We start from the raw sequence: 25,770 nt of genomic DNA, 5'->3' as shown, positions 1-25,770 counted from the left end.
TTGTGTTACACAGGGTGTCAGACAAGACAGGTTAATCTGGCCTATAAATTGTGTTACACAGGGTGTCAGAGAAGACAGTTTAATCTGGCTTATAAATTGTGCTACACAGGGTGTCAGAGAAGACAGGTTAATCTGGCCTATAAATTGTGCGACAGAGGGTGTCAGAGAAGACAGGTTAATCTGGCCTATAAATTGTGTTACACAGGGTGTCAGAGAAGACAGGTCAATCTGGCCAATACATTGTGTTACATAGGGTGTCAGAGTAGACAGGTCAATCTGGCCTATAAGTTGTGTTACACAGGGTGTCAGACAAGACAGGTTAATCTGGCCTATACATTGTGTTACACAGGGTGTCAGACAAGACAGGTTAATCTGGCCTATACATTGTGTTACACAGGGTGTCAGAGAAGACAGGTCAATCTGGCCAATACATTGTGTTACACAGGGTGTCAGAGTAGACAGGTCAATCTGGCCTATAAGTTGTGTTACACAGGGTGTCAGAGAAGACAGGTTAATCTGGCCTATAAATTGTGTTACACAGGGTGTCAGAGAACACAGTTTAATCTGGTTTATAAATTGTGCTACACAGGGTGTCAGAGAAGACAGGTAAATCTGGCCTATAAATTGTGCTACACAGGGTGTCAGAGAAGACAGGTTAATCTGGCCTAGAAATTGTGTTACACAGGGTGTCAGAGAAGACAGTTTAATCTGGTTTATAAATTGTGCTACACAGGGTGTCAGAGAAGACAGGTTAATCTGGCCTATACATTGTGTTATACAGGGTGTCAGAGAAGACAGGTCAATCTGGCCTATAAATTGTGTTACACAGGGTGTCAGACAAGACAAGTTCACTGTTCACATACAAATAAACGTTGACATATTATGGCCAACTTTCTACTGCACCCTCTCCTAAACAGCCCCTGCGTACCTATATTACCCCACCATATTTGAAATATGTTGACAGCCTTGACAGTTGGTCTGTGGGTCTACTACTGATTTCACAAAGTACCTTCATTCTTCTTGTCATATACAAACAAACAAACATTATGATTATTATAATAGTAACACAGTGAAGATCAAAATGATACATATATATCTTCCTCAAAGTATTAACGCTTCAAAGTAAATATAGTATACCAGTTCAATCCAACCCCTAGCTGAGTATTGTGAATCCTGTGTGATCTAACAAAATATATTTTTATTTCTACTAGACTTGTAAGACCTGTATTCTTACATTATATTTGATCAGACCAATGTGTTGTGTCCAACAGGGTGTCAGCATAGACAGGATAATCTGACCAATGTGTTGGGTATCAGATGGTGGTGTCAGATTAGACAGGTTATTTTGACCAATGTATTGTGTCAAACAAGGCATCATATTAGACAGGTTATTCTGAAAGATATGTTTTATCACACATGGTGTCAGATAAGACAGGTTAATCTGACCAATGTGTTGGGTTTCACATGGTGTCATATCAAACAGATTAATATGGCCTATAAATTGTGTTACACAGGGTATCAGATAAGACAGGTCAATCTGGCCTATAAATTGTGATACACAGGGTGTCAGACAAGACAAGTTCACTGTTCACATATACAAATAACCTTTGACATATTATGGCCAACTTTTTACCACATCATCTCCCAAACACTTTAAACATCACTACTTCACAGCCAGTTTTGTGTTTATAGACTTGTAGATGTTAAATTTTGCAGAAACAATGAAATGAAAGAAACTGGAATAGATTTTCAATGTTCCTTACATTTGTGGTTTAAGTAGGCCTCGGCCAAATCAGCGTAACATTGGGCTAGTCTCCAGTCTTCGGCACCATAGACCATCCTCGCATACGCTATACACTTTACATATTCCTGTATGCTTTTGTCTACCTGTATAATTATAAGGCAAAGATTCAGACAGAGTAGGAAACTTTGTCACCAACAATGGAAAATCATACAACTCAGATTATGATATATCATTATGGTTGTAGAGATTTTTTTTTCTTTTTCTTCTTTTCTATTTTTTTAAAATATCTAGAAACAATATTCAAAACATTAAATGCTATGGCTATTCACATGCATTTTTAATAATAGTAATTTATTGTTATGCTCAAAAAACAGCTCATGAATGGAACAGCTTTTATAAGAACACACAAACTGTTTGCACAATGATAATTTTTTTTTTAATTTTTAATTTTTCAAATTTTTACATTAGTTTACAATACAGTTACAATATATACATAACATGACATGAAACAAACATATATATAAAGACACAAACAGTCATTATCATACAAACACCAATACAATTATCAGAAAGGAAAGGTAGGATTGTTTCCACACTTATTTATAATTTTAAGTTGAACAAAATTCCTTTAATCAAATCAGGACAGTATCCCTATACAGATGTCATGATTCAATACATCCTCCGAAATATAACGAAACAAACATTGTCATTCAATATATGTATTGCCAGCAAAGTATTACGATACAGAGGTTGAGGTACAGTTGTTACATCTGGGTACATGCCTATTGTTACAGATGAGGATATTATACAGGTACAGCTATTGTCTTCCAAATGATCAAGAAACAGAAGTGGAAATGATCTTTCACAGAGATAATATCCTTTATACTGGGGATAGTTTTGTATTGTAGTAAAGCTTTTGCTTTTTTCATCCTCTGTAAGTGCAGAGGGCGAATTTATCACGGTCAGGAATATCAGTACTCAATATATACTACACACAATACTTACAAGTTACAGGGGTCGACACTAACACTAGTCCGCTAGTCCTATAGACTTGTAGATTTCAGCAAGGACTAGTGACTTACCTAACCTAACTGGTCCTTTGTACTTGTAAACAATATTATCATAAAATAAGAATAATATTCCTTTTTTTGAATTTAGAAAAGTGCTTAAATTAAGATATATTGTATGATATATAACTGTATTATTTTTACTTTGTATTTGTATGGCTGTAGTTATTTTTAAGTCCCCTTCAGTCGATTACTTTTGATGTTTCGTGCTGTAGATTGCCATGTTTCCTTATCAGGAAATCTTGGACTAGTTACATTGACGAAGGACTAGTAAATAATCTATTCAACTAGTCCTGTGGACTACCAAGCAAAAACAGTAAGTGTCTAACCCTGAAGTGTAGTGTAACATTAACAGTCGACGAATATGGAGTGTACCAGTGAAGGGTGAAAGATGGACAGGAAAAAAGATTATGGTATACAATTTATAAATATGTAGTCCTCCAAAGAATCACACTATCAAGTTTACTTAAGTATCTTGATCTGTACCTTGATAACTATCTAAATAGATCCTCACCTTTCCCTGTTCAATACATTTTCTAGCTTTCTTTGTGGAACTCTTGAGCAGGCGGTCTGGAGGTGTCATGTTGACCTTCTTAGGTCCATTTTTGGGTCTGCTCCTTATATGTGAGGTGCGAGGTTCATCCTCTACCATATCCTCGTCCTCGTCATCCACACTGACAGAAAAGGACAAATTTATTCATATGGCATTCATATAGACTATAAATGCCATGTCCCACATGTTTATGACATCATAACTCTGATGTCAAAATTGTAACATTGGTTACAACTAACCCTCATGGAAGATGGCTGTTCTATTCATTGAAGGAACATATTCCGTCTTTGCGTATTGCAGAGTTATCTTCACTTGGGAGCAGGTATTGGTTGTTAAGTCACTGTTTGTGAGAGTAACGTCATCAATTTTTGAGAAAACGACGTAATTTTCTCACACAAACCAATGACATAACAATCAATACCTGCTCCAAAGAGAAGATAACTCTGCAATACGCAAAGACAGAATACCCAGAAGTATGATACAGAGTTGTAATATACATATCATACATTTCTATGATATATATATGAAAATATTCCAGTTAGTACATTTAATATCTAGTCAAAATTGACTGGTCATCAGGACCACTAGTCCAGCAGGAGATTTCACTAGTCTCAGACTATCGGGCTACCCACTACTACCCGTATTGCAGACAGGTTACATGTACACGGTATCAAGGGTTATACAAGTGTGTACAAAAATATAGCTAATAATAAGAAATTATCCATGTTAAATAGATTTTTCTAGGCCTGTTAACTTAATTCAAAATAACAGCACAATGTGCCAAGAAACGAAACATACTCTTCATCATAATCATCTGAATAATCGTCTGCCTCTTCATCATCATGGCGACTTCGCTGGGTTTTGGGGGTTCTAGGAGTCCGTGCTGACCTCCGACCTTGTGTCCGTGACCTTTTGGTCCTCTTGACCTCAATCACCATTGGCCGGCCTTCCTCTGCTGAATAATCCTCCTCTTCAGACATTTATAAGTTTGTTTTGTTGAATTTCTTGTCTTCAATTTATTTGTGATGTGTCTTCAGCTTTCTCCTTTCAACTTCTCTTCATCTGAAAAACAAGATAACGGTATCTTTCAGTTTTACAACTTGTCACTTGTATAAAGCTTATATTACATACTGACAAAATTCAAGTTATCTATATTTACCAAAAGAAAAATGTACTCGTACACTGCATAAAATACTCATACACCTTCAAAATTCAGAACGTACAGATGTAATATATTATAAATATATTTGCATTTCATACTTTACAATGACAAATGACAGGAAATAAATCCTGGCAAAGGCACCCTGGCCTTACTTTGTTCTTAAATAAGATATTATTGGGGACCTTATTTAATTTTATGCAACATTAATAGACTTCTATCATGTCTGATCTGAGATGCAAATTCCATTTCAAGAATTAGGATGCTTCTGTATTTTTTTTATTAAAGACAGAAAATGCTGAAAAATCGTAAATAGCAAAGCACAAATAAATCAGCAATGCAAACAATGTACAAAGATTAAAAGTTAGTTAAAGTACTGCAAACCCTATAAAATATCAAAACAACTTTACGGAAGTACCGGAACATCATTGACAAGAACCAAAACATTGCAATACTAAAACATCAGTATCCATGCAGTGATTTTCTTTGCTCAGTTTATCTGCCGAATACAGGCTTTTTCCCCTAGCTAAAAAGTGCCTCCCAAAATGACAAAAAAACTGGGAAATGTATTTCCGATTTCAATACAAATAAAGTTTTATTTTCCCAATTCATAAAGGAACAGGCTGTTGTAAAATTTAGGTTACAAAAACAGTGCCATGTACCCCTCAGATGCCTTCGGTACACCAAGGTGGAAAGACTGAGTGCTTTCAATCTTTCTTGGTAAGTCAAATATTTTAGACCAGAGTGCTGTTGTCCTAAGTTATTATTAGTGCTGCCCAGGGTTAGACACTATATCTTTTTTAATATTTTGCTTGGTAGTCCACAGGACTATAGTTGAAAAGATTATTTACTAGTCCTTAGTCAGTTTATCTAGTCCAAGATTTCCTGATAAGAAAACGTCGCGATATAAAACATGAAACATCAAAAGGAATGGACTATAGGGGACCTAAAATATTTACTGCCATGAAAATATGGTGAAATTTTTGGAAATTTTTGACAATTATCATGCAATATATCTTATTTTAAGCAGTTTTCTAAATTTTAACAAAGAATATTCTTATTTTATAATCATATTTTTCACAAGTCCAAAGGACCCCATGCATGAAATATTTAAGATAAATGTTCCATACTGTTGTATGAATGTTTCTGCACAAATGCATGGTGAATATGAAATGTTTAATATGAATGTTACATATAGTTGTATGGTGTGAATGAAATGTTTAATATAAGTGTTTCTATACGGATGTATGATGTGTATGATATTTTTTATATAACTGTTCTTTACAGGTGTATCGATCACTATGAAATATTTGATATGCATGTTCTATGCAGATCTATGGTGTGTATGAGTATATATGAAATGTTTGAAATAAATATGTCATAAATTAGCATGCTCTGTTATGATCATGATAGTACACACGATCAGTAAGTCAGATTAATATTCTCTACAGATCCAATACCTAGAAAACTGGGTATATGAAATGAGTATGGTTAACATGAAATGTGTATGGTTAACATGAAATGAGTAAGGTTAACATGAAATGTGTATGGAATGTTTAGGATGAGAGTACTGTGAAGTATGTTATATTCTCCAAAATATTGTCATGTGTATGTGCTTTGAAAAACTGAATAAAAATATAAATTAAAAAAAAAAAGTCCAAAGGACCCAGAGTTAGGTTAGGTGATTCACTTAAGTCCTTGCTGAAATCTACTAGTCCTGGACTAGTGTTATTATCGCCACTGGTGCCAAGACTACACCTGATGTTTCTAAATGAGGTCTTATTAAAGATTTGGGCATGGTGGTATACATTTGTTTTTAAATGATACAACTAAATGTTCTAAACGTCATACGCAGATTACATTTGCCTTTTGATTAAGCTTTAATTGGTTGGTGTGTTCACTAACTTAACATTGTAAGTGAGACTCCAAGGCCCTTCTTGTTTGTGACCGGTTGTAATTCGTTAGTTATTCCCCTATGGTACCATTTATGGAGTATAATGCATCAAGTCCTGTCTGAATTAAACTCCATCAATGACCAGGTACTGTACTCGTAAATATATTGGTCAAATATGACTATATACGTATGTAATAGGACGACGAATGGTGATGAAGATAGTGACGTCACTGGGGCTCGAACCAGCAACCTGTGGCTCTCCAGCCCGATGCTCTATGGCTGAGCTAAAGGGAAATTCCCTACAGCTGACCTTTATAAGGCAACCTAATTAATCCACATCTTTTACACTATTCCCCACTTTTTTCAAACACCAACCCTGGTTATTTCACTCGCCGCCAAGGGTTCTCCTACCTTGAATGGGGAGGGTCAACGGCACCAAATTGCAGTAGGACGAGGAATAGTGATAAAGATAGTGCCGTCGCTTGGGCTCGAACCCAAGACCCTTGGCTCTCCAGCTCAATGCTGTACCGTTGAGCTAAAGGGAAATTCCCAACAGCTGACGCTTGTAAGGCAACCTTAATTAATCCACATCTTTTACAACACTATATACTACAGAAAGTATGAAAACACACTGTAACTGGTCATATGTATCTCCTGCACATCGATAACACTGTGGACAAACAAGTTCTGAATTGAGAGTATTCAAAAATATATTGCAAATAGTAAAGGCGAAATATATCTCATTAACTTCCAGAATGAGTGTGAAAAATGGAAAAGGCTTATTGATATTTCCTAGACCTACATTTTGCCGATTGTTTATATGTTTGATCTAATTTTAATTTATTTGAAAAAAAAGAGACAAAATTTAAACATTCAATGTATTATCTTAATTACTTAGCTATACTGACACCTATATATTACCAGACTTCTATCCTTTAAATTGGTTTGTTTAATACTGGTACTTCTCCTCTTGTCTGTCTATCTTTCCGTCTGTCTGTCTGTCTGTCTTTCTTTCTGTCCATTTACCTATCTTTATTTCCTCTATTTCTTTGTTTTCTTGTTTCTCTTTTCTGATTTTCCTTCCTTTCTAATATAACATTACAATAAAATAAAATACCACTTACAAAAAGAGCAATATTAATTAGTATGAAAGTATGTGTGAAAGTGGAATTCATTATGTATAATGAAATGTATATGTTACTGTAATGTGAAAAATACTTTGAAAATAATAATAAAAAAATAATATATATATATATATATACTACAGAACGTATATATGAACACAAACTGTTACTGACTGTTCATATGTATCTCCTGCACGTCGATAACACTGTGGACAAACAAGTTCTGAATTGAGAGGACGCGCTTGTGTTCTAGTGAATGTGCTACAAATAGTGAAATACTAATACTGCCAATACTTTTCCTGCTTACATAAATAAACAAGATAAACAAGAGTCGACTAAATGTGCACCCCAGGAAAGTCAGTGCTTCATTCTACTAGAAAATTTAATGCTGAATGTAAATAGTGTAACTAAACATAAGCGGTCAACCGGAAGGTAATTAATTATACAGTGTATGCAAAAAATATTCAGGCATCGCAACAAGCTCCAACGAGCAATGATGGAAGATACTCATACTGATACTGTGAATAATGTGTCAGTGCTCCCAACACAGACACTGAAAGATACACAATTTTTGACGATTTGGAATATTAATGAATAATGTTCAAACATGTGGATCGTTATTTGCTGTGATTATCAACGTGTAATAAAATAATCGTGACGTTAAATGTAAATTTACCATTTTCTTTTGGACTGGTTCAGTAGTTTGTTTACGTGGTCGCCATGTTTTCTTGGGTGAAGATACTCTCTAATTTTTCTCGTTTTTATTTGTTATCTATACCGTATGTTTTATCAATATGCTATATGCTTACTATATTGTAAACAGAAAAACTATACATCTACAAATATTAACGTTTCATTCGGTAATTTATTAAATGATGTATTTTTCATTTGAACAATTTGAGAGTATATTTAGCGTCACTCGAGCGTTTGAAACTCGAGGCCGGGCACTTGTCAACGACAAATCCAAATCGACGTCGATTCATTGGCAAGCATGGCGGCTTCCCAGTTGGTAAGAAAACAAAGTAGCCTAAATGTCGATTTATCGTGTGAATTTGTTTATTTCGACAGTCAGTAACTGACGAAAAATCTAAATTTAAATAAGGAGAAAGAAATGTACTCTGGTAGTGTTGAACATGATTTTCGCTGGTGGATAGATATTGCTGCTGCAGCTGACAATTTGATGATTTGTTTACTTTCGAATTCGATTTTACTTTTCTCATAATGTGTTGTCTGATGCCAACGGCACTGTGGCCATTCATCAGTATATCTTTGCAAATATGTCGAAGTATTAAGTGTGAATCCAGGGATGTTTCATAGATAAAATGTGTGTCTACATGCAAACGGTAACGGGTTGTTTCGCCCCAAATCCCGTTCGCCCTAAGGGTTGTTTCGCCCCAACACCCATTCGCCCCAGGTTGTTTCGCCCTAAAAATATGTTTTCTGTAAGTCATAAATATCATGTTAAAAGTTAAAAACTTAACTTTCTCTTGAATCCAGATCTAATATATGTATAATTACGTGCCGGAAGATGAAGAACAAACTTGTATATTCATCACCGAAGTTGACAACGGACATACTAATATCCGGAATATACTGCACATTACAACCAGTAATGTTGTCCTTTATAAAATCCACCTGTATATGTTTTAACATTAAGAATGTAAAATAGTACATAGCTTGTAGATACGTATACGATATGGACATATAAAGAAACTAAATTAACTTCCCTAAGTACAATACTTATAATAAGATAAGATATGGTTAGGTATTGACATATATATCAAAATACATTAACATACTTGTATAATAATGTACTTACCAGTCTGGCAGGTTCTATGCTGCCAACGGTCGCACACATCACATGCGATACCATGCTGTCTTCGTCTAACCACGGAGTCGCTCGAAATACAAAAATCATCCATAATGTAATGTTGAATTATAATACATTAGTGAGAAATGCTCTATTTATGACAAGTAACCTACTCAAAATTATCTACTCAAATATGCATATTAATTTTTATTGGTCGGTACTATCAAAACTTCTCAAAATGATCTCCTCCAATTAGCAAAAAACAACACGGACGTACGACAAAATCAAGTAAAGAAAACATCATCACACGGCGACGATCATGTGTACACTAGACTAAATGTGTTAACGTGGAAAAATAATATTGTTGTATATACCACACAATGTAATTAAAATTACACCATTTTTGTTTCATTTCACTATTCTTATTTATTAATAAAATTAAATTCAATATATGTTATAATGTATGTCGGCGTGAAGAAAATAACGTATTCCGTTTTTTGCTTTACAATGTACTTAAAAACAACACAAACACATTTCTTTTTTTAAATAAAACTGATTTTAATGATATTGAAGACTAAGAAGACTTAATTGTGTCTTACAACAAATAAAAATGAAAAGAAAATACCATAAAAAGTTTCGCCCTAAAAATATTTTTTTAGTGCGAAACAACCTAGGGCGAACGGGATTTGGGGTGAAACAACTCGGAACCCTCAAACTGCTGTTCACAGGAGCTTGACACAAAATGTACATTTGTATGATGTGTATATGTCCAAAGTATTCGAATTGATTTAATCATGAGAATAGACTAGTTGTATCTAAATGCTACTATGTTAATGTATATTTATATTGTTTTGTTTATTTGCAGTACTCGATCATTTTCAAACAAGAGCAAGGTAAATACAAGCTTATACTATTCTACCAAATTATACACCATCGTGTAGCAATAGACTCCAATGCCATCCTCATACCAACAGACCCAATAACACGACATACACACCCTTACGTGTACAGCCACAATTCTTCTACCAAAGACATATATACAAATACTCATTTTTCCCACACACCATCACACAATGGAATCTCATACAGGTAGCAGCAATACAATGCAAAATAGTGAAGAACTTGATTCAAGGCTCATATCCCCCCCCCCCACACACACACACACCAGGTGCTAGAAGTCCTCATAACCTGTACAATAAATATAACACATTTTTATCCTCTTTTGTTTAAATCACTAAAAAAATACAAAACAAAAATGTTAACACTACACATATCTTCACGCTATGTCCCCCCCCCCTCCGAGAATAACCCACTGGCATAGTTGTCATAATAAATGGAGTCATTCACACAGAAAAGTCGAAAAGTTGTATCCTGGAATTCTGTGTCTATGCTCCAAATATGGGCAAGAGCCTCCCAGTGTAAAGCATCAAAACTGTGAACTCCCATGTGTCTTTGTTAAGACGGAGACTCTTCTCACATTTATCTGTCATGCTTAAAATAATTAATATTAATATTAATACCTGTTTTGATGCCCTGAACTGGACATTTTCCTTTCTTTGTTAGCTTGGTAGACAAAGGGACAAGTCGGTCTTGAAATGTTGTGACATGTTTAATACGTGCATTTGTATATATACACTGCTTGTGTAGAAAGTAAAACTTTGATCTGCAATACTCCAGGGGTTATACGCTCACCTTCCATCTCTTCACCCCTGGAATATATGTTGTAGCAAAATTGAAGGCACACGGCTAGCTATTTGATTTGTCTTGGGTAAAGAAAAACCCAACCAATAAGCTAGGCTGACAGTGAGTGCTGTACTGTCCCTTAAAGATTACAGAGGAGCAACACCCGACTTCAAAGCCAGTTAATTTTACCATTATGCTAAGGCGAGATTCTTTTGATGTACATAACAAGCCTTCCTGTCTCATCCGGAAGCTGGCGCACGATGAGCCTTCAATTTTGCTATATACTCCAGGGGTGAAGAGAGCATAAGTGGGCATGGTACATTAATCTGTGATGAAGGGCTCAGACGGTAAACTTGGATTTACTGTGACTGTTGATAATTATATTATGTGATTTCATAAATACTTTTACAGCCCATGAAGACAGCATATGGAGTTGCGCATGGCGACAGAATGAGAGAGACAGATCAGAAAATATTGTCACTGGAGGAATTGATGACATGGTCAAGATATGGAGATGGTTTGTAGCACAATAAGGGAGAAACATTCCTCAGCACGTTAACAGAATCATCATAATTAGATAATTGATTACTAGATGTACATATTATTTACATAAATGTGATTGTTTATTAACACTGTTTGCCATGCATATTTTTTGAAGAATTTTGTTATTTTAAAAAAGAAAATCTCTAAATTTTGATTTATTTGTACCATATTCAACATAATGTACATGTATATATATATAGCATCCTGGGTGTCAATATCAGAAAAAATGAACGCTGTATAACAGGAAGGTTTACTGCAGTTAATTATCATTTTTTATATCCTCAGTAAATGTTTATACACATATCAGTATACCGTATTTATACAGTACTACATGTGAAGGGTAAAATGTAGCAAAAGTAATGTAGATTTTACCATTATGAAAATCAAGTGTTTGACTTGGCAAACTGTTCCCCATTATACAATGTACAAGTTTATGAAAGGTTCTTAAAAACAAATAACCATCTTAGAGTTGTAGATGATTTATCCAAGAAGGAAAGTTAATTATATTGCTTAGACCAGCAAAAAGGTAGGGAGGCCTTTCTAGGGATAGGACATTTATTAAGCCATGCATGGCATGCAGTACAGTAGAAAAAATCAAGTTAAACTTTCTCTTAGTTTAAAAAAATGTAGGAGCTAATTAGCTAGTTTGTATACTGACATAGTTTTTAGGATCCTTACATCACTGCAATTAAATGTAACTAAGTATTCGGGAAAAAAATCCTGAAAATTTTAATTTTGGTTGCCATTGAATTTACCATGTTTGCTTTTTTCAACTCTTTGTCAAAACATAGTAATATGCTTATAAAGCTTACAAACATATTTAATCGTCCCACTTCACTGCCTAGTTCGTCATTGGGATGAGGTCTATCATGAAGCAGATCATTTTTCAATGTGAATGATAAGACTTTGATAAACCATTTCTGAAGAGATGTAACCTTGTGTGGGACATATATGAGAAATAATAAAGATGAAATGAAGAAAATTTAATCAACAACAATGTTCTGAATATAAAAGAAAATTCAGCCGGGGCTTCAAACCGTGGACTTTAGATTTTCATACCATCGCTCTAACCGATTAAGCTACAATGTACCTGGTCAATAGAAATGTTCGAGCCAGATTGTGCTACATTTATATCCAAATTGAACTTAAGGGGAGATTACTGTGTATAGGAAAAACCACAGTGCAGTGGGGCAGGGATCCTTAAGACTTGATTGACTATTGACATGGATTTGGTGCGTCAGGAACTTTGTATTATGAAACTTGTATGTTTACAGGTCGGACGATAAACTGGATCTGAGACATGAGTTAGAAGGTCACCAGCTTGGAGTTGTCTCCGTAGATTTGAATCAGGCTGGGACTTGTATCCTTTTTCAACATTATTATACTTATTCATCACCTATTATAAAAACAATATTCAATATGATGTTAAAAGGTCATCTTTTGAACAGTATGTGTTACTTGTTTTAAACCCTATACATCTATCAAGGCTGTTTGTTAAACCGAAGAGGTGTTGATCTGGATGTATATGTGTTACTCACCCCATTTATGAATATGTATTCCTTGTAGAACCTCTTTAACAGAATCTTTCCTTGGGGACGCAGTGGTCAAGTGGTTTAACTCAATAGTGGGGCGTCTGGTTCGCCCGTTGTCAGTATAATGTGACCGGATGAGGTATCCTGCTTGGTGTCTTTGGCAGTATGTTTCAGTGAGATAGCACTATGAAGTCGGCATCAGTTCCGCGCTATCACAAGGAGACAAACACGAAAATATCACAGCCTCCCAAAACACACACACTACAGGCATGCATCTTGCACACAGAGGAGGCTGTTCTAATTAAATGACCATAGCTGTTGATAAGATATTAAAAAATATAAAAAAAAAAAACCAAACCCTCCACCACTGGGTCGCCAGTTCGGGACCTATGTAGGGCAGTGACTAGGTACTGGCCGCAGGTTGATGGTTTTTCCACCACCTACATATATATATAGCTGTTAATAGGATGTAAAACACAAACAAACAAAACCTGAATCTTTACAATGAAACATTATCTCTTCAAACTCAATGCATAGGTAGAGAAATTGAGTATCCTTGTATATAAATTGTATAACTCTCTGAAGCTGCAATTTGACCATCAGTAAATTATTCATTTAGACTCTATACCCTATGTCTTTCATGTAACTTGGGGAACAATATCAGAATTGACAAATATATTAAAACATCTACCATCAATCCAACTAGTTATCAAATATTTCTTTTAAAAGTTGTGTAAATGTAGAGAAATAAAGTATCTTTATATACAAATTGTCACCTTGTGAAGCCATTCTAAGGTAAATATGTCATCCTGGTAAAATACTAGGTGCTTCCTACCTACTGCTAGGGATATTTCTGTTAAGCTCCTTCAGTAGAGGGTAGGACTAGTAAAACAAAGGTCCCAGATTTAGATCTTAGCGGAGGCTTTGACAAAATAATGACCTCTGTGACATATACATTAAGATACTACTTGACACAGCTGCAGGGCCTATAACTCCAGGAACAATATCATAATTGACATACATTATAGATTGTAGTTCAGCTGAATAGAGTTTCATATCATATACTTGACCTTGACCTCGGTCAGTGGCTGCGTCCAGCAGTCTTGACAGCCATGTCCGAGTCTGGGATGTGGAGACGGGCAAGTGTATCAAGAGTATGGATGCTGGGCCAGGTACAGTATATATATCATCAACCGATTACTGACGGTCTTTTCTTAAAAGTTATGAGAGTTTTACTCCCATTCATAATAATCAATTTCCATTGAAACTCAAGATATGAGTTTTTAATATCCTTTTCAAAGAGGTAAAACTCTAAAGGTTTATAGAATTTTAAGTTGCATGAGTAATATAAGTATCTTTTGTAAATTGTATTCATGCCTAAAATAAAATGTTGATTGTTTGCCTAAACCCAACAGACCCTGAAGGGAAATTAATGCTCAAAATACTTTTTTCTATACTATTTATCAGTTGTCTTGTTCAACATTTCTGACATACATGCATATTATCAATATCAAAGGTTGTTTCTAAGTTGTTATAATTTGTGTCCAATTCCTTTTGAATTTTCCAAATGAAATATGTTTAAATGATCAATATCGGAGCATGCAACTAACCAACAAATAATTGTATGATGTATTTTAAATCCAATAAAAATGTGACATTTATCAAATAAAATGAAATATTTTTTTCTGCATACATACCAAAACTTCAAGTCATGTGTCAGGTTTAGGCAAGCACACATTTTAATGATACATACTGTACTGGAGTTACAGATTGTATCTGACTTCCGTGCATAAAAAAAAATTGGAAGACAAGAAAATGAGACAACCTAAATAGAATTACTGGATTTTGATATATTTTACACAGTTGATGCGTGGACGCTGGCTTTCTCCCCCAACTCCCAGTTCCTAGCATCAGGCAGTCACAGCGGGAAAATTAACATGTTTGGTGTGGACACCGGGAGGAAGGAACAGTCGCTGGACACGAGGGGGAAGTTCACTCTTAGTCTCGCATTTGTAAGTTAATCAAAAGTCACTGTGTCAAAGCTGAACTCTAGATAATACCTGACACAGCTGCAGGGCCTATAACTCTAGGAACAATATCAGAATTGACATACAGAAAAAAAACATGCAAAGTATTATTCGGCTTATAATATATATAATTTGACAATTATATAATTGCAGCTCTGTAATTAAAAAATAAATGTCTTAATTGGATTTTTCTGACGGTGACAGTGTTGTATGTCTAAATTGGATTTTTCTGATAGTGACAGTGTTGTATGTATAAATTGGATTTTCTGATAGTGACATTGTTGTATGTATAAATTGAATTTTGCTAACAGTGTTGTATGTCTATATTGAATATTGCTGACAGTGTTTTCTGTCTAAATTGGATTTTGGTGACAATGTTGTATGTCTGAACTAAATTCGCTGACAGTTTTGTCTGTATAAATTTGATTTTGCTGACGTTGTTAATGTTGTGTATCTCAACTGAAATATGTTGACAGAGTTGCCTGTCTTAACTTGATTCTATTGACTGTATTGTCTGAATAAACTGGACTCATTTGGTAATATTTCTTTTAACTAAACTGGACTGTTGACAGTGGAGTCTCAATTGCACTTTGTTGGCAGTGTTCATTTTGAACTTAATTGAACTGAACTTTGTTGGCAGTGTTCATTTTGAACTTAATTGAACTGAACTTTGTTGGCAGTGTTCATTTTGAACTTAATTGAACTGAACTTTGTTGGCAGTGTTCATTTTGAACTTAATTGAACTGAACTTTGTTGGCAGTGTTCATTTTGAACTTAATTGAACTGAACTTTGTTGGCAGTGTTCATTTTGAACTTAATTGAACTGAACTTTGTTGGCAGTGTTCATTTTGAACTTAATTGAATTGAACTTTGTTGGCAGTGTTCATTTTGAACTTAATTGAACTGAACTTTGTTGGCAGTGTTCATTTTGAACTTAATTGAACTGAACTTTGTTGGCAGTGTTCATTTTGAACTTAATTGAATTGAACTTTGTTGAACAATTTGAATTTTATTAATAGTGTTGTCTTTTGTTTAAATTGCTGCCCGATATCTATTTTACCATACTTTACACTAACTCTTACAATAAATGTGCATATTTTTTTCTGTTTCTCATCACAGAGTCCTGATGGCCGACACATTGCATGTGGAGCTATAGACGGGATTATAAACGTGTTTGACATCGAGTCAGGCAAACTCATACACACACTCGAAGGTAAAACAAAGTACTCTTTGTATCAACTGTACTGTGTTCTGGTGAAACACTGAGTGTATTATGTTGTGGTGTGATACTCGGGTACTGTTTGTATGAGGATATAACAGTGAAGGTTTTGACATTAACCATTATGTCACCTGTCCACCGATAAATGTTCCCTGAAGAGCAATTTAAAACTGTTATCTCCCGCTCAACAAAGTCAACAGGAGATATAGAAATTGGGTGCGTCCGTCCTTCCATCCAGTTAAGAAGAATTGGTCTCATCTGTGAATACCTTACTACAACTGCTACACCTTCAATACTATCATGATTTATGCCTCTGGGGTGGCTCTACTGAATGCATGGTGCGATTGCTGAATTTGAGAAATTTGACATTTCACACTTCACTGACTTGGTGACCTCCAATTAATTGTTTTATATTGACTTGTACACTATGAACGGGGGATATCGATGACACCGTCTTCATGTTTCTCTCTGTCATGAGGGTAAATTCTTCATGATTTCAAATATTAGTACACAGTAGTATACACAGCAAGTACAGTGTAAATGGCAAAATGAAGACTGGGTAGATATGGATTTTATCTGTAAAGGGTTAAAAATTGACTTGGTAAGAATTTTCTAGTAAATATGTTTTAATATGTACATGTATATTATGATGTCTTACCTGATTTCATGATTTTCATCATTTTCATTGATATATATTTTTAGTAGTCTACTGTTTAAACTTGAGTTGGCTAACTGTCTCTTATGTTGCCAGTACAGTACTGATATTTGTGGTTCAACTACAACCACAAAATCATACAAAATAAACACTAACGGATAGAATTATGTCCTACAGTAAAGAAAGTTCAGCCCAATGTATCAGAAGTTACCATTGTATACCAGTAATGTTTTTTCCATTTCTTCCTCTGGTTATTCCCTTAATCTCTCTTGACTTCTTTCTGATTTATTCTGCTGGCTATGTCAATATGTTAAAGTCAATGGGCTGTAAACTAACTCATTCACCCCTAAAACTCTGTAATGAACTATTCCAACTTTTGAATTGGAGGAGTTCAAATGTGTCTTCAGGAGTGAATGAGTTGATCAATGATTTTCATTGAAATATCAACTATGTATCTTAAAAAAATATGGCAACCATTGCAAGTATTTAGGTTAAATACTTGGTTTTGTACAGTTTGCAACTTTTTTTTTCATTCCTTAATGAAAATTTTGAAATTCATTATGTCAGTTTTATCTGATAAAATGCTTTCAAAGATAATCAATGCTATTTTCGACGATCAAAAAGATCACCTGCCAATTTAAAATGGAATTGTATGATTGGTGTGATTTTATATTTTTTCTCTAAATATGGTTTTGTGCTAATAGATCTTGTCACCTTATATTTTCCAGGTCACGCTATGCCAATCAGATCGCTGTGTTTCTCCCCCGACTCGCAACTCCTGGTGACGGGATCTGACGACAACCAGATCAAAATATATGATGTGTAAGTGATGGCTTTGTATTCTACCCCGTTTGAGAAATGTCCCACCTTTTGAGGCAGAGATACACAATCTGTTTCTCCATGGAGAAAGACTTCTTATGTCTCAATGAATAATCAGATGGCATCAGGTTATAACTTGGTGCTTAGCTTACAATAGTTTTTTTGACTGAAACATTTCCTTTCAAAGTAAGAGAGGAACATAAGTTCTCTGGGTAGCATTCTTAAAACTTTACCAATCCCAATGTTGAGATAGTCCTGTCTCACCCTTCAAGTGGGGAAAGACTTTATACTTGTGTTGGAAATTGGAAGCGGAAATCATAATCGATTATTAGAAAACATTTAATGAACGATTATTCATTATAATTGAACATCCAATTTCTGGTAATATGTGTAATTATATTGGTATACCACTTAGAATTGGGATTTGCAGCATAATTCTGCCATGTCCAATCAAAGGCTGACTTGGTATATCCATTTGACAGTCTGTTGTGCTTTTAGACTTTTATTTTTAACCTAGTACTAGAATTTGAGTAAGAGTAAATCTGACAGGTATCAACAGAAAACAGCATGTAACTGTGGCAGGGTTCAATTGTACATAGGATTAAGGTCGCCTTCTAGCTTCGAGCTAGAGCGAATTTTTCTTTAGCTCAGTGGTAGAGCGTCCGACTAGGAACCTGGAGATCGAGGGTTTGATCCCCGGTGGAAGCACACTATTCTCTTTCCTGTTACAAATGGTGTCCGTGGCCCTCCCTGTGGTGACAGGGAATTAGAACCTGGGTTGTGGTGTTTGAGGGCGAACACATTTAAAAAGGGGGGAGTAGTGTGGCAGGGTTCAATTGTACATAGGATTAAGGTCGCCTTCTAGCTTTGAGCTAGAGGGAATTTCCCTTTAGCTCAGTGGTAGAGCGTCCGACTAGGAACCTGGAGATCGAGGGTTCGATCCCCGGTGGAAGCACACTATTCTCTTTCCTGTTACATAACATTTAAACGGATTAATCAACTATGAAATTTATCAATCGGTTAATTTGAATTGGTTGTACAATAGTTGATTTGCAATATAATTGATTATCAGAACAACACTACTAGTAACACAGTCCAGTGGGGAGGGAGGGGGGTAATAAATCTCCACCTTCTACTGTGGCATTTCATCAACTAGGTGGTAACCCTGACTTTACTATGAAGCATGACATGTATCCTACATTACATTGAACATACCGGTACATAACATTTTATTCTGGCCACTGCAATGAGAATCAGTATTTCCATTCAGTATTTTAAATTTTAATGCCTTTTAGAGAAGAAATCAATTTCAAAACTGTTATGGATGATTGAAAAAGTTCCATCATGTAGAAAAATCAGTGTTTCCAGAAACAACCAAATGAGGATTTCACAATCTCATAACAGTTGGTTGTACCCCGCTTTCAAATATGGCCCTATTTAACAAAGTACCTACGGGGTACAGAATCTTAAAAATGCATCAAGTGTACCTCAAAATTGATAAATTAAAATTCCTAATAGTATGTATTTGATATTTTACAGCCAGCATGCAAACTTAGCAGGAACACTCTCAGGCCATGGATCCTGGGTGTTGAGTGTTGACTTCTGTCCAGACAACACCCACTTTGTCTCAAGGTATTTATGTCAAAACACTGGAAAATGGTCATTTTTACACAGTCACATATCGGTATCATAACCTTTACAATCTTTTTCACATTTGTCTGCCAAATTACATGTCTACCCTAATAAGAACATTTGATTTTGTTTCTACAAAAAATGCAAATTATTTTTAAACATTGAAGTTTTTTCAACAAATAAGCTTCCATATTTTTCATAGACTATCCACAAAGTTTAGGTCATTATTTGCATACTGTGATTTTATGTCTTTTTTCTTACTTAAATTGTTTTGAGGAACATGAATTCTCGTAAATATGGTACATTGTATTCCTTTTCATAACTTATCAATTCTTGTAAAAATTCCAGTGATACAAGCAATGAGAGAGGCGGTCCGTTTGGGCTGTTCCAATCACTTTCTCGTTATTTTGGTTGATGTATTTACATATATTTGATTAAGATTTTAATACGTAATATCTTGTATGTGTAACCTTGATGTCTATATTCTATTACCGGAAATAAATGTTATTATTTGTTTTTGTGGGAAGTGGATATAAATATGAATAATGTTATAAACTTTTCTTCCTCAGTTCATCAGATAAGACGGTAAAGATCTGGAACGCTGGATCCCGGCAGTGCGTACACACATTCTACGACCATACAGACCAGGTAACTACCACGTACTGTGTACCTATCAAAGGGCTAGGGGTGTAAAGGGTCGTTTCCAGCCTCATCAGGGACTATGAATAAGTTGTTACATTCGTAATCTAAAATAAATGAAGTATGCAAATATGAAATTTCAAGTTCATTTGATAACTGGTTTAGGAGATATGGCATTACAAAGAGAGATATGAACCGGCGTTTTCATTATAAAATAAGTGAATATCTTCTGTTGTGCGCTATTTGGTTAAAAATGGCAATTTTTAACCCTTTCACCCCTATACCCCAGGGGCCAGAAGGGTTAAGTGAGCACCCCCCTGCTGTCAAAGCGTGGCCTCGTTTTTTCATAAGTATGGACCTTCTATAACATATTTCAGCTGGCCATCCCTCTGGGAAATCCACTGGGGATTTTTTGTGGGGTCATAAATAACCTTACCTTCGCAAAAAAATGTGATTTTGAATAAAGGGGAGTAGGGGTCCAGAAAGTGCTATATCATTTCTCATCATCATCATATGAATACTAAGATGGTATATATAGATCATGTATGCATCACTTAAAATTTTGGAATATAAAGTTTACAGTTTGACCTCCACTATAAAGGTCAAATCAAGGTCAAAGGTCAAATAACAGCAAAAAGTATTGTTTTTCCCCCAAACCACTCTTTATTGTTACCTGGGGTACTATGTAACTTTAGTAAACTCTACCATGCATTGATCTGGATGAGTCCATTATGGTCCACAGGGTTAAGGAAGTTAAGTAAGCACTCTTCGATTTTTGAAAGCCTCGGCATGCAACAAACAAATAAATACTTGACATGCTAAAACATAGTCATACCAGTGTTCATTCGTAGAAAGAAACTTTTGTTTGTCAGATGTGGAGGCTTTCATTGCTGCAGGCTAACTGTCCAAAAACACCATGTTTTGGCTATTTCTGCATAGCAACGCAATTTCGTTGCTGTGGTAGGGCATCTACATCTGTGCAATGAAAACAAACTGCACTAAGAAAGATAGCCCAAATTAACCAATATGATGTTTATAAGAGAAGTTGGTATATAAATTCAAGTTGAACTTTTTACTTTTTATGAGGCCTAAATTGACCCATAACGCCCGAAGTCCTTCGATCATATACAATTGATGATTCTTTATAACTCACACATCTTTGTTATAAGTTATCGCTATAAAAAAAATCCTTCAAAATTAACTTTTTACTTTTTATGAGGCCTAAAATGACCCATAACCCCCGAAGTCCTTCGATCATATAAAATTGATGATTCTTTATAACTCATACATCTTTATTATAAGTTATCGCTATAAAAAAAAATCCGTCAAAATGGTGTTGGGACAGAAATCTGGACGCAATGATATGGTGTGTATATATCATTATACTATAATTATATAGGAAGTACACATCTGGGGGCTTCCTACTAAGAGGACATTGGAGAAACCTCTATTGCCTCATTGCAATATTTGGGATCGCTATATTTTCTCTCCACTACCTGAAAAAAACTTTTAGTTTTAAAGTGCATTTTTTGGCTAAAGTGTTGAGCGTTCACCCGTGTAGGGTAGGCAATGGGTTCTGTCCCAAGGCTGGGAGATAACAAAGTCAATAAAAATGGTAGTTGTTATGTATTCCCTGCTTAATGTTAAACATTTAGGGAAATGGCAACAACTGGTTCACCCTTTGTCAGTATCATGTGACAAGTGGAATACTCTGTTAGCTGAGGTAGCAATCTAAAGTTGGCATCAGAACTGGAGGCACATTCTAAAATGACCTTAGCCTAGGACATTAAACAAAAGAAAACAAAAGAAAACCAAACATACAGCATCTGTGTCATATCCCATGCAAAGCTACAGTATTTATTTCTAAAATATAAAGTTTAGTCATACACAAGAACAGTTCTTACTAGTTGCATTTTATCAGATAACAACATTGTAAAATGTCTATGCTATCATAAGTAGACAAATGCATCAACATACCCTGCCTCCAGCACAAAAACGCTCAAGCACACATACATTATATACTTGGAGGCACGTTCTTAAATGAACTTAGCCTAGGACATTAAACATACACATCTTCTTAGTGTGGCCAGCATCCATGTCATACTGCTTGCAAAGCTACAGTATTTATTTCTAAAATATAAAGTTAGTCATACACAAAAACAGTTCTTACCAGTTGCATTTTATCAGATAACAAAACATTGTAAGATGTCTATGCTGCTTGCTGTTAGAAAATAATTCAATTAGTTAGACTGCTCACAAGTTCTGCCATGTTTGTGTTTTACAGGTGTTTTATGCATTTACACGATCTGTTACTTCTGTTTCAACTTATCAGTAATTGATGTTGTGCAATATTGCACTGTTAAACCAAAAGGTAACTATCCAATGTTAAAGGGCTTTAAACACAACTAATCAGGTTGGCTGATTGGTCTAATCAGGAATTCTCCTTTGTATTAGTTCCCATTGAGTACTGTATTTAGCAGTAGATAAATATAGTATGTTACTAGGCCCATCGCATTGTCTAAAAATGCAAGTAATTTTGCCACGTTCCGTGCAGAGCTTCAGTATTCATTTCTTAGATATTAAATCAATCAGTTCATAAAAGTTGTATTTTATCAGATAACAAAAAAAAAATACACTGCTCACTCTAAAAACATTTCAGTTAGTTATTAGACTGCTCACAAGTTCTGCCATGTTTGTGTTTTGCAGGTGTGGGGAGCCAGGTACAACCACGACGGATCAAAGATCGTGTCGGTGTCTGATGACAAGGCAATACATGTGTATGACTCTCCTCTAATGTCAGGCTGATTGGAAAAAATTCACTTCATATCACTGTCTGTTACATATATTTTGTTAAACATTTTAATGTAAATATATTTTTTTCAATTTTGGATGTATGTTAGATTTATCTCCCTTTAAGATGTTTAATTAACTATGAGCAATTTAAAAGCTCAAATTTTCCTCAAGATTCTTAATGTATGGGTATGTTTTGGAATATGCCATCCATTCATTAATTGCAAATTGATATTCCTGAAGGATCTTTTTAAAAATAGAGACATGTCACAGCAAGCAAGTGTTTATTCTAATATAAAGGTCCAGGGGCCTGTTTGTTTATGCGGAACAACCAATTTGACTGTTTTTAAATTTAACACTTCTAGGTATAAATTTTGGTTCAAGGCTTTGTCAAGGCCCGCCTGAAAGCAGCATAAGATTATTAGGTCCTACCGTATTTTATAAACGAACATCTCTGGCCCAACGGACCAACCTTTTGGTAGTTCAATTCTCAATTAGCTAAATGAATTTGTTAAGGATACTTGTTCCAGTGCAGGAACAACATGAGTCAGTAACCTGCCATTGGCATTGTCCTGGATGTAACTGTAGTGGGACTTAGCCATGAACCTACTGCTGATCAGGTAGCCAAGTCTGTTAGAGTTGCTGAATTGTAATCGAAGGTCCATGGTATGAATACCAGACGGGCACCAATGTATCTTCACATCCAGAACACAATTGATTTTTGAAATTTCAAGTTTTTTTTTTATTAAGAACAGGCAGCAGGCCAAAATGACTGGTTCATGTCAGGTTTTAGACCAGAGTTGATGAACTAAAACCTTGATGTTTTATAATTGATCATGATAAAGTTAAACATGTAAGATACATTTGAATTTTCTGATTTATATGTCTTGTAATTCTATCATCTCTAGATGAAGTTATTATATGGGGAAAAAACAAGAAAAGGAAAGGATTTGTGGCAATGACAAAGTTTATAAACACTGTTAATTAAAATAATAATGTAGAAAAATGTTAAATTTATCAAAGACTGAGTTTGCAAAAGCTAATTGATGATTTCCATTCTTTTGTGAAATTTCTGCAAATCAAGTTTTTTTCTAGTATTTATATATTTTCACTTTATCTCTCAATTAGATAAACCCTTGTTGAATTAAAACTATCTTACAAATTTTACTGAATTAAACTAGGGATGATACATGCTACATTCAAGTATTTAAGCTAAACCATTATTATGATCATTAGTATTAAATTGTCTGCGTTTCTAAACAGGAGATTATTTTGAATATTATGTGGATCTTATCTGTAAAAAATCATACAGAGCTACTTGTGTATGTAGCCCTTCTATCCTCAGATTGACCAAAAAGCAACATCATTTTAATACATGTATGTGTATGTTATAAATGTTATGTGTATGTGATAACCTTTCTGAAGGAAGTTCAGACAAAAGATGGGGAGAAAAGTTGATGTGTATTTCTCCTTCTGTTATTGAATTTACATTTGGTCCCAAAGTCCATTTTTGTTCATAATATTAAAACAGGGCAAACAAATTACAAATAAGATTTTCAATGAGTAAATACTGAAACAGATGCTTAAGAACTTGTGTTATTTGATTAAAAAAAAAATATTAATAAATTTGAGTATAAACATGTATCAATATATACTATCTTTGATCTGGCTTGTGTGAATGGTTATAAAACTAAGGTTGAAACCTGTTGTTCGAATCTGATCAACTCATTGAGTTATTTACGCAAATTTTCAAAATGTATTTTTTTTTTAATATCTTAAAATTCACCAATATTATAATGGGGATAATTTATTCTGATCCCTATACAGTCAGGATTATTGCTGAATTGCAACAGGGTTTTTTCAAAACAAATTATGAACTTTTTTTGTTCTAGTTAATCTTTCAAAGTTGCCTTATTAGTTTGGACCTTTGACCTGAATTCTTCGTCTGAATAATTTGGACTTTGAAGCTGAAATAATCATTTTTCTGACGTGTTATTTTAACACATTGTGAGTACTTGTACATAGAGAGAGATTATTATTGAGAGTATAAAAGAAGTGAGTTTGTTGTACAGAATGAATGTGGCTTGTACTGATTAGGAACATGAATAAATTCATCAACTATGAATGTTGGAATTTTGTTTGCGTTTTAATATGTTTTCTTATGAAACCAGTGATCTCACAGAACTCTTAAAAACGTGATGATGATTCTGTATACACAGGTAATATTATGATCCCAAGTAGGATTATTACAAGCAGTTCTTGTGAAATAGCTTAAGGTAATAGGATTGTGTCACCATTTCTCAGTAGAATTTCTTCAATTTTTTTAGTTATATTGCTTTGAAGTAAATAACATTTTCTGCCACAAAACAAATATAGGTTGTCAGAATTTTAAGTATTTTAAATGGAAATTTATGTAAAAATAGTAATTGCATGTAAGAGTTAGCTGTCTTGAAAAACTTCACAGTAGTCAAATAGGTAGATGTTTCCTGAAGTACAGAAAAATGGACACATGTGACTCATTGATAAAAAACAACTGAATTTAATGCCTGGATTGCTTTGAAATACTTAAACATTGAGAGAACACAATGTTCTGTCAATAATAAACATACAATATTCATCAGTTTAATATTAAACATTAGAATAGGCGGAAATTCTGATACTGTCTCCCTACATTGGACTTTCAACTAGGGATGTACTTCCTATTTCCGTTTATCGATACACTCCTATGAACTTAAACTAACTTTAAATGCAGAATCTAAGATTGCTGCCTGCAAGCAGCTATTCTCTTTTTCTGATCCATCGCATATTCATTCGCAAAAAGAAATGAATACATAGAACATAAACTAAAAAGGTTAAAATGTTTAAAAGATGTATCTGAAA

The 25,770-nt window shown here is 34.6% G+C and overlaps 2 protein-coding genes across 2 annotated transcripts in view; one reads left to right on the top strand and one right to left on the bottom strand.

Annotated features, from left to right (window-relative positions):
- LOC110459627 (tetratricopeptide repeat protein 23-like) overlaps positions 1–8,283 on the bottom strand; it is an 18,968-nt gene extending 10,685 nt beyond the window's left edge. Inside the window, exons 1-4 of the mRNA XM_021511973.1 lie at positions 8,218–8,283; positions 4,163–4,426; positions 3,326–3,485; positions 1,764–1,887 (exon numbers count right to left, since the gene is read on the bottom strand). Of these exons, the coding sequence (XP_021367648.1) occupies positions 1,764–1,887; positions 3,326–3,485; positions 4,163–4,344 (466 nt within the window). The 5' untranslated portion in view covers positions 4,345–4,426; positions 8,218–8,283. The remainder of the gene's footprint in view (positions 1–1,763; positions 1,888–3,325; positions 3,486–4,162; positions 4,427–8,217) is intronic.
- A 180-nt stretch (positions 8,284–8,463) lies between these two features.
- LOC110459628 (WD repeat-containing protein 61-like) lies at positions 8,464–25,020 on the top strand. The gene is made up of 11 exons (XM_021511974.1): positions 8,464–8,550; positions 10,217–10,244; positions 11,446–11,551; positions 12,852–12,937; positions 14,195–14,281; positions 14,973–15,121; positions 16,256–16,349; positions 17,739–17,832; positions 19,369–19,461; positions 20,031–20,109; positions 22,807–25,020. Exons 1-11 carry the CDS (start codon positions 8,533–8,535, stop codon positions 22,903–22,905), a joined length of 933 nt encoding a protein of 310 aa, XP_021367649.1. The 5' UTR covers positions 8,464–8,532; the 3' UTR covers positions 22,906–25,020.
- Positions 25,021–25,770: the final 750 nt, after the last annotated feature.

This window comes from Mizuhopecten yessoensis, unplaced genomic scaffold (assembly GCF_002113885.1).
Source record: "Mizuhopecten yessoensis strain PY_sf001 unplaced genomic scaffold, ASM211388v2 scaffold10157, whole genome shotgun sequence".
NCBI lineage: Eukaryota > Metazoa > Mollusca > Bivalvia > Pectinida > Pectinidae > Mizuhopecten > Mizuhopecten yessoensis.
Note: the sequence above shows the minus strand (reverse complement) of the source record. Positions and strands in the feature narration are given on the sequence as shown.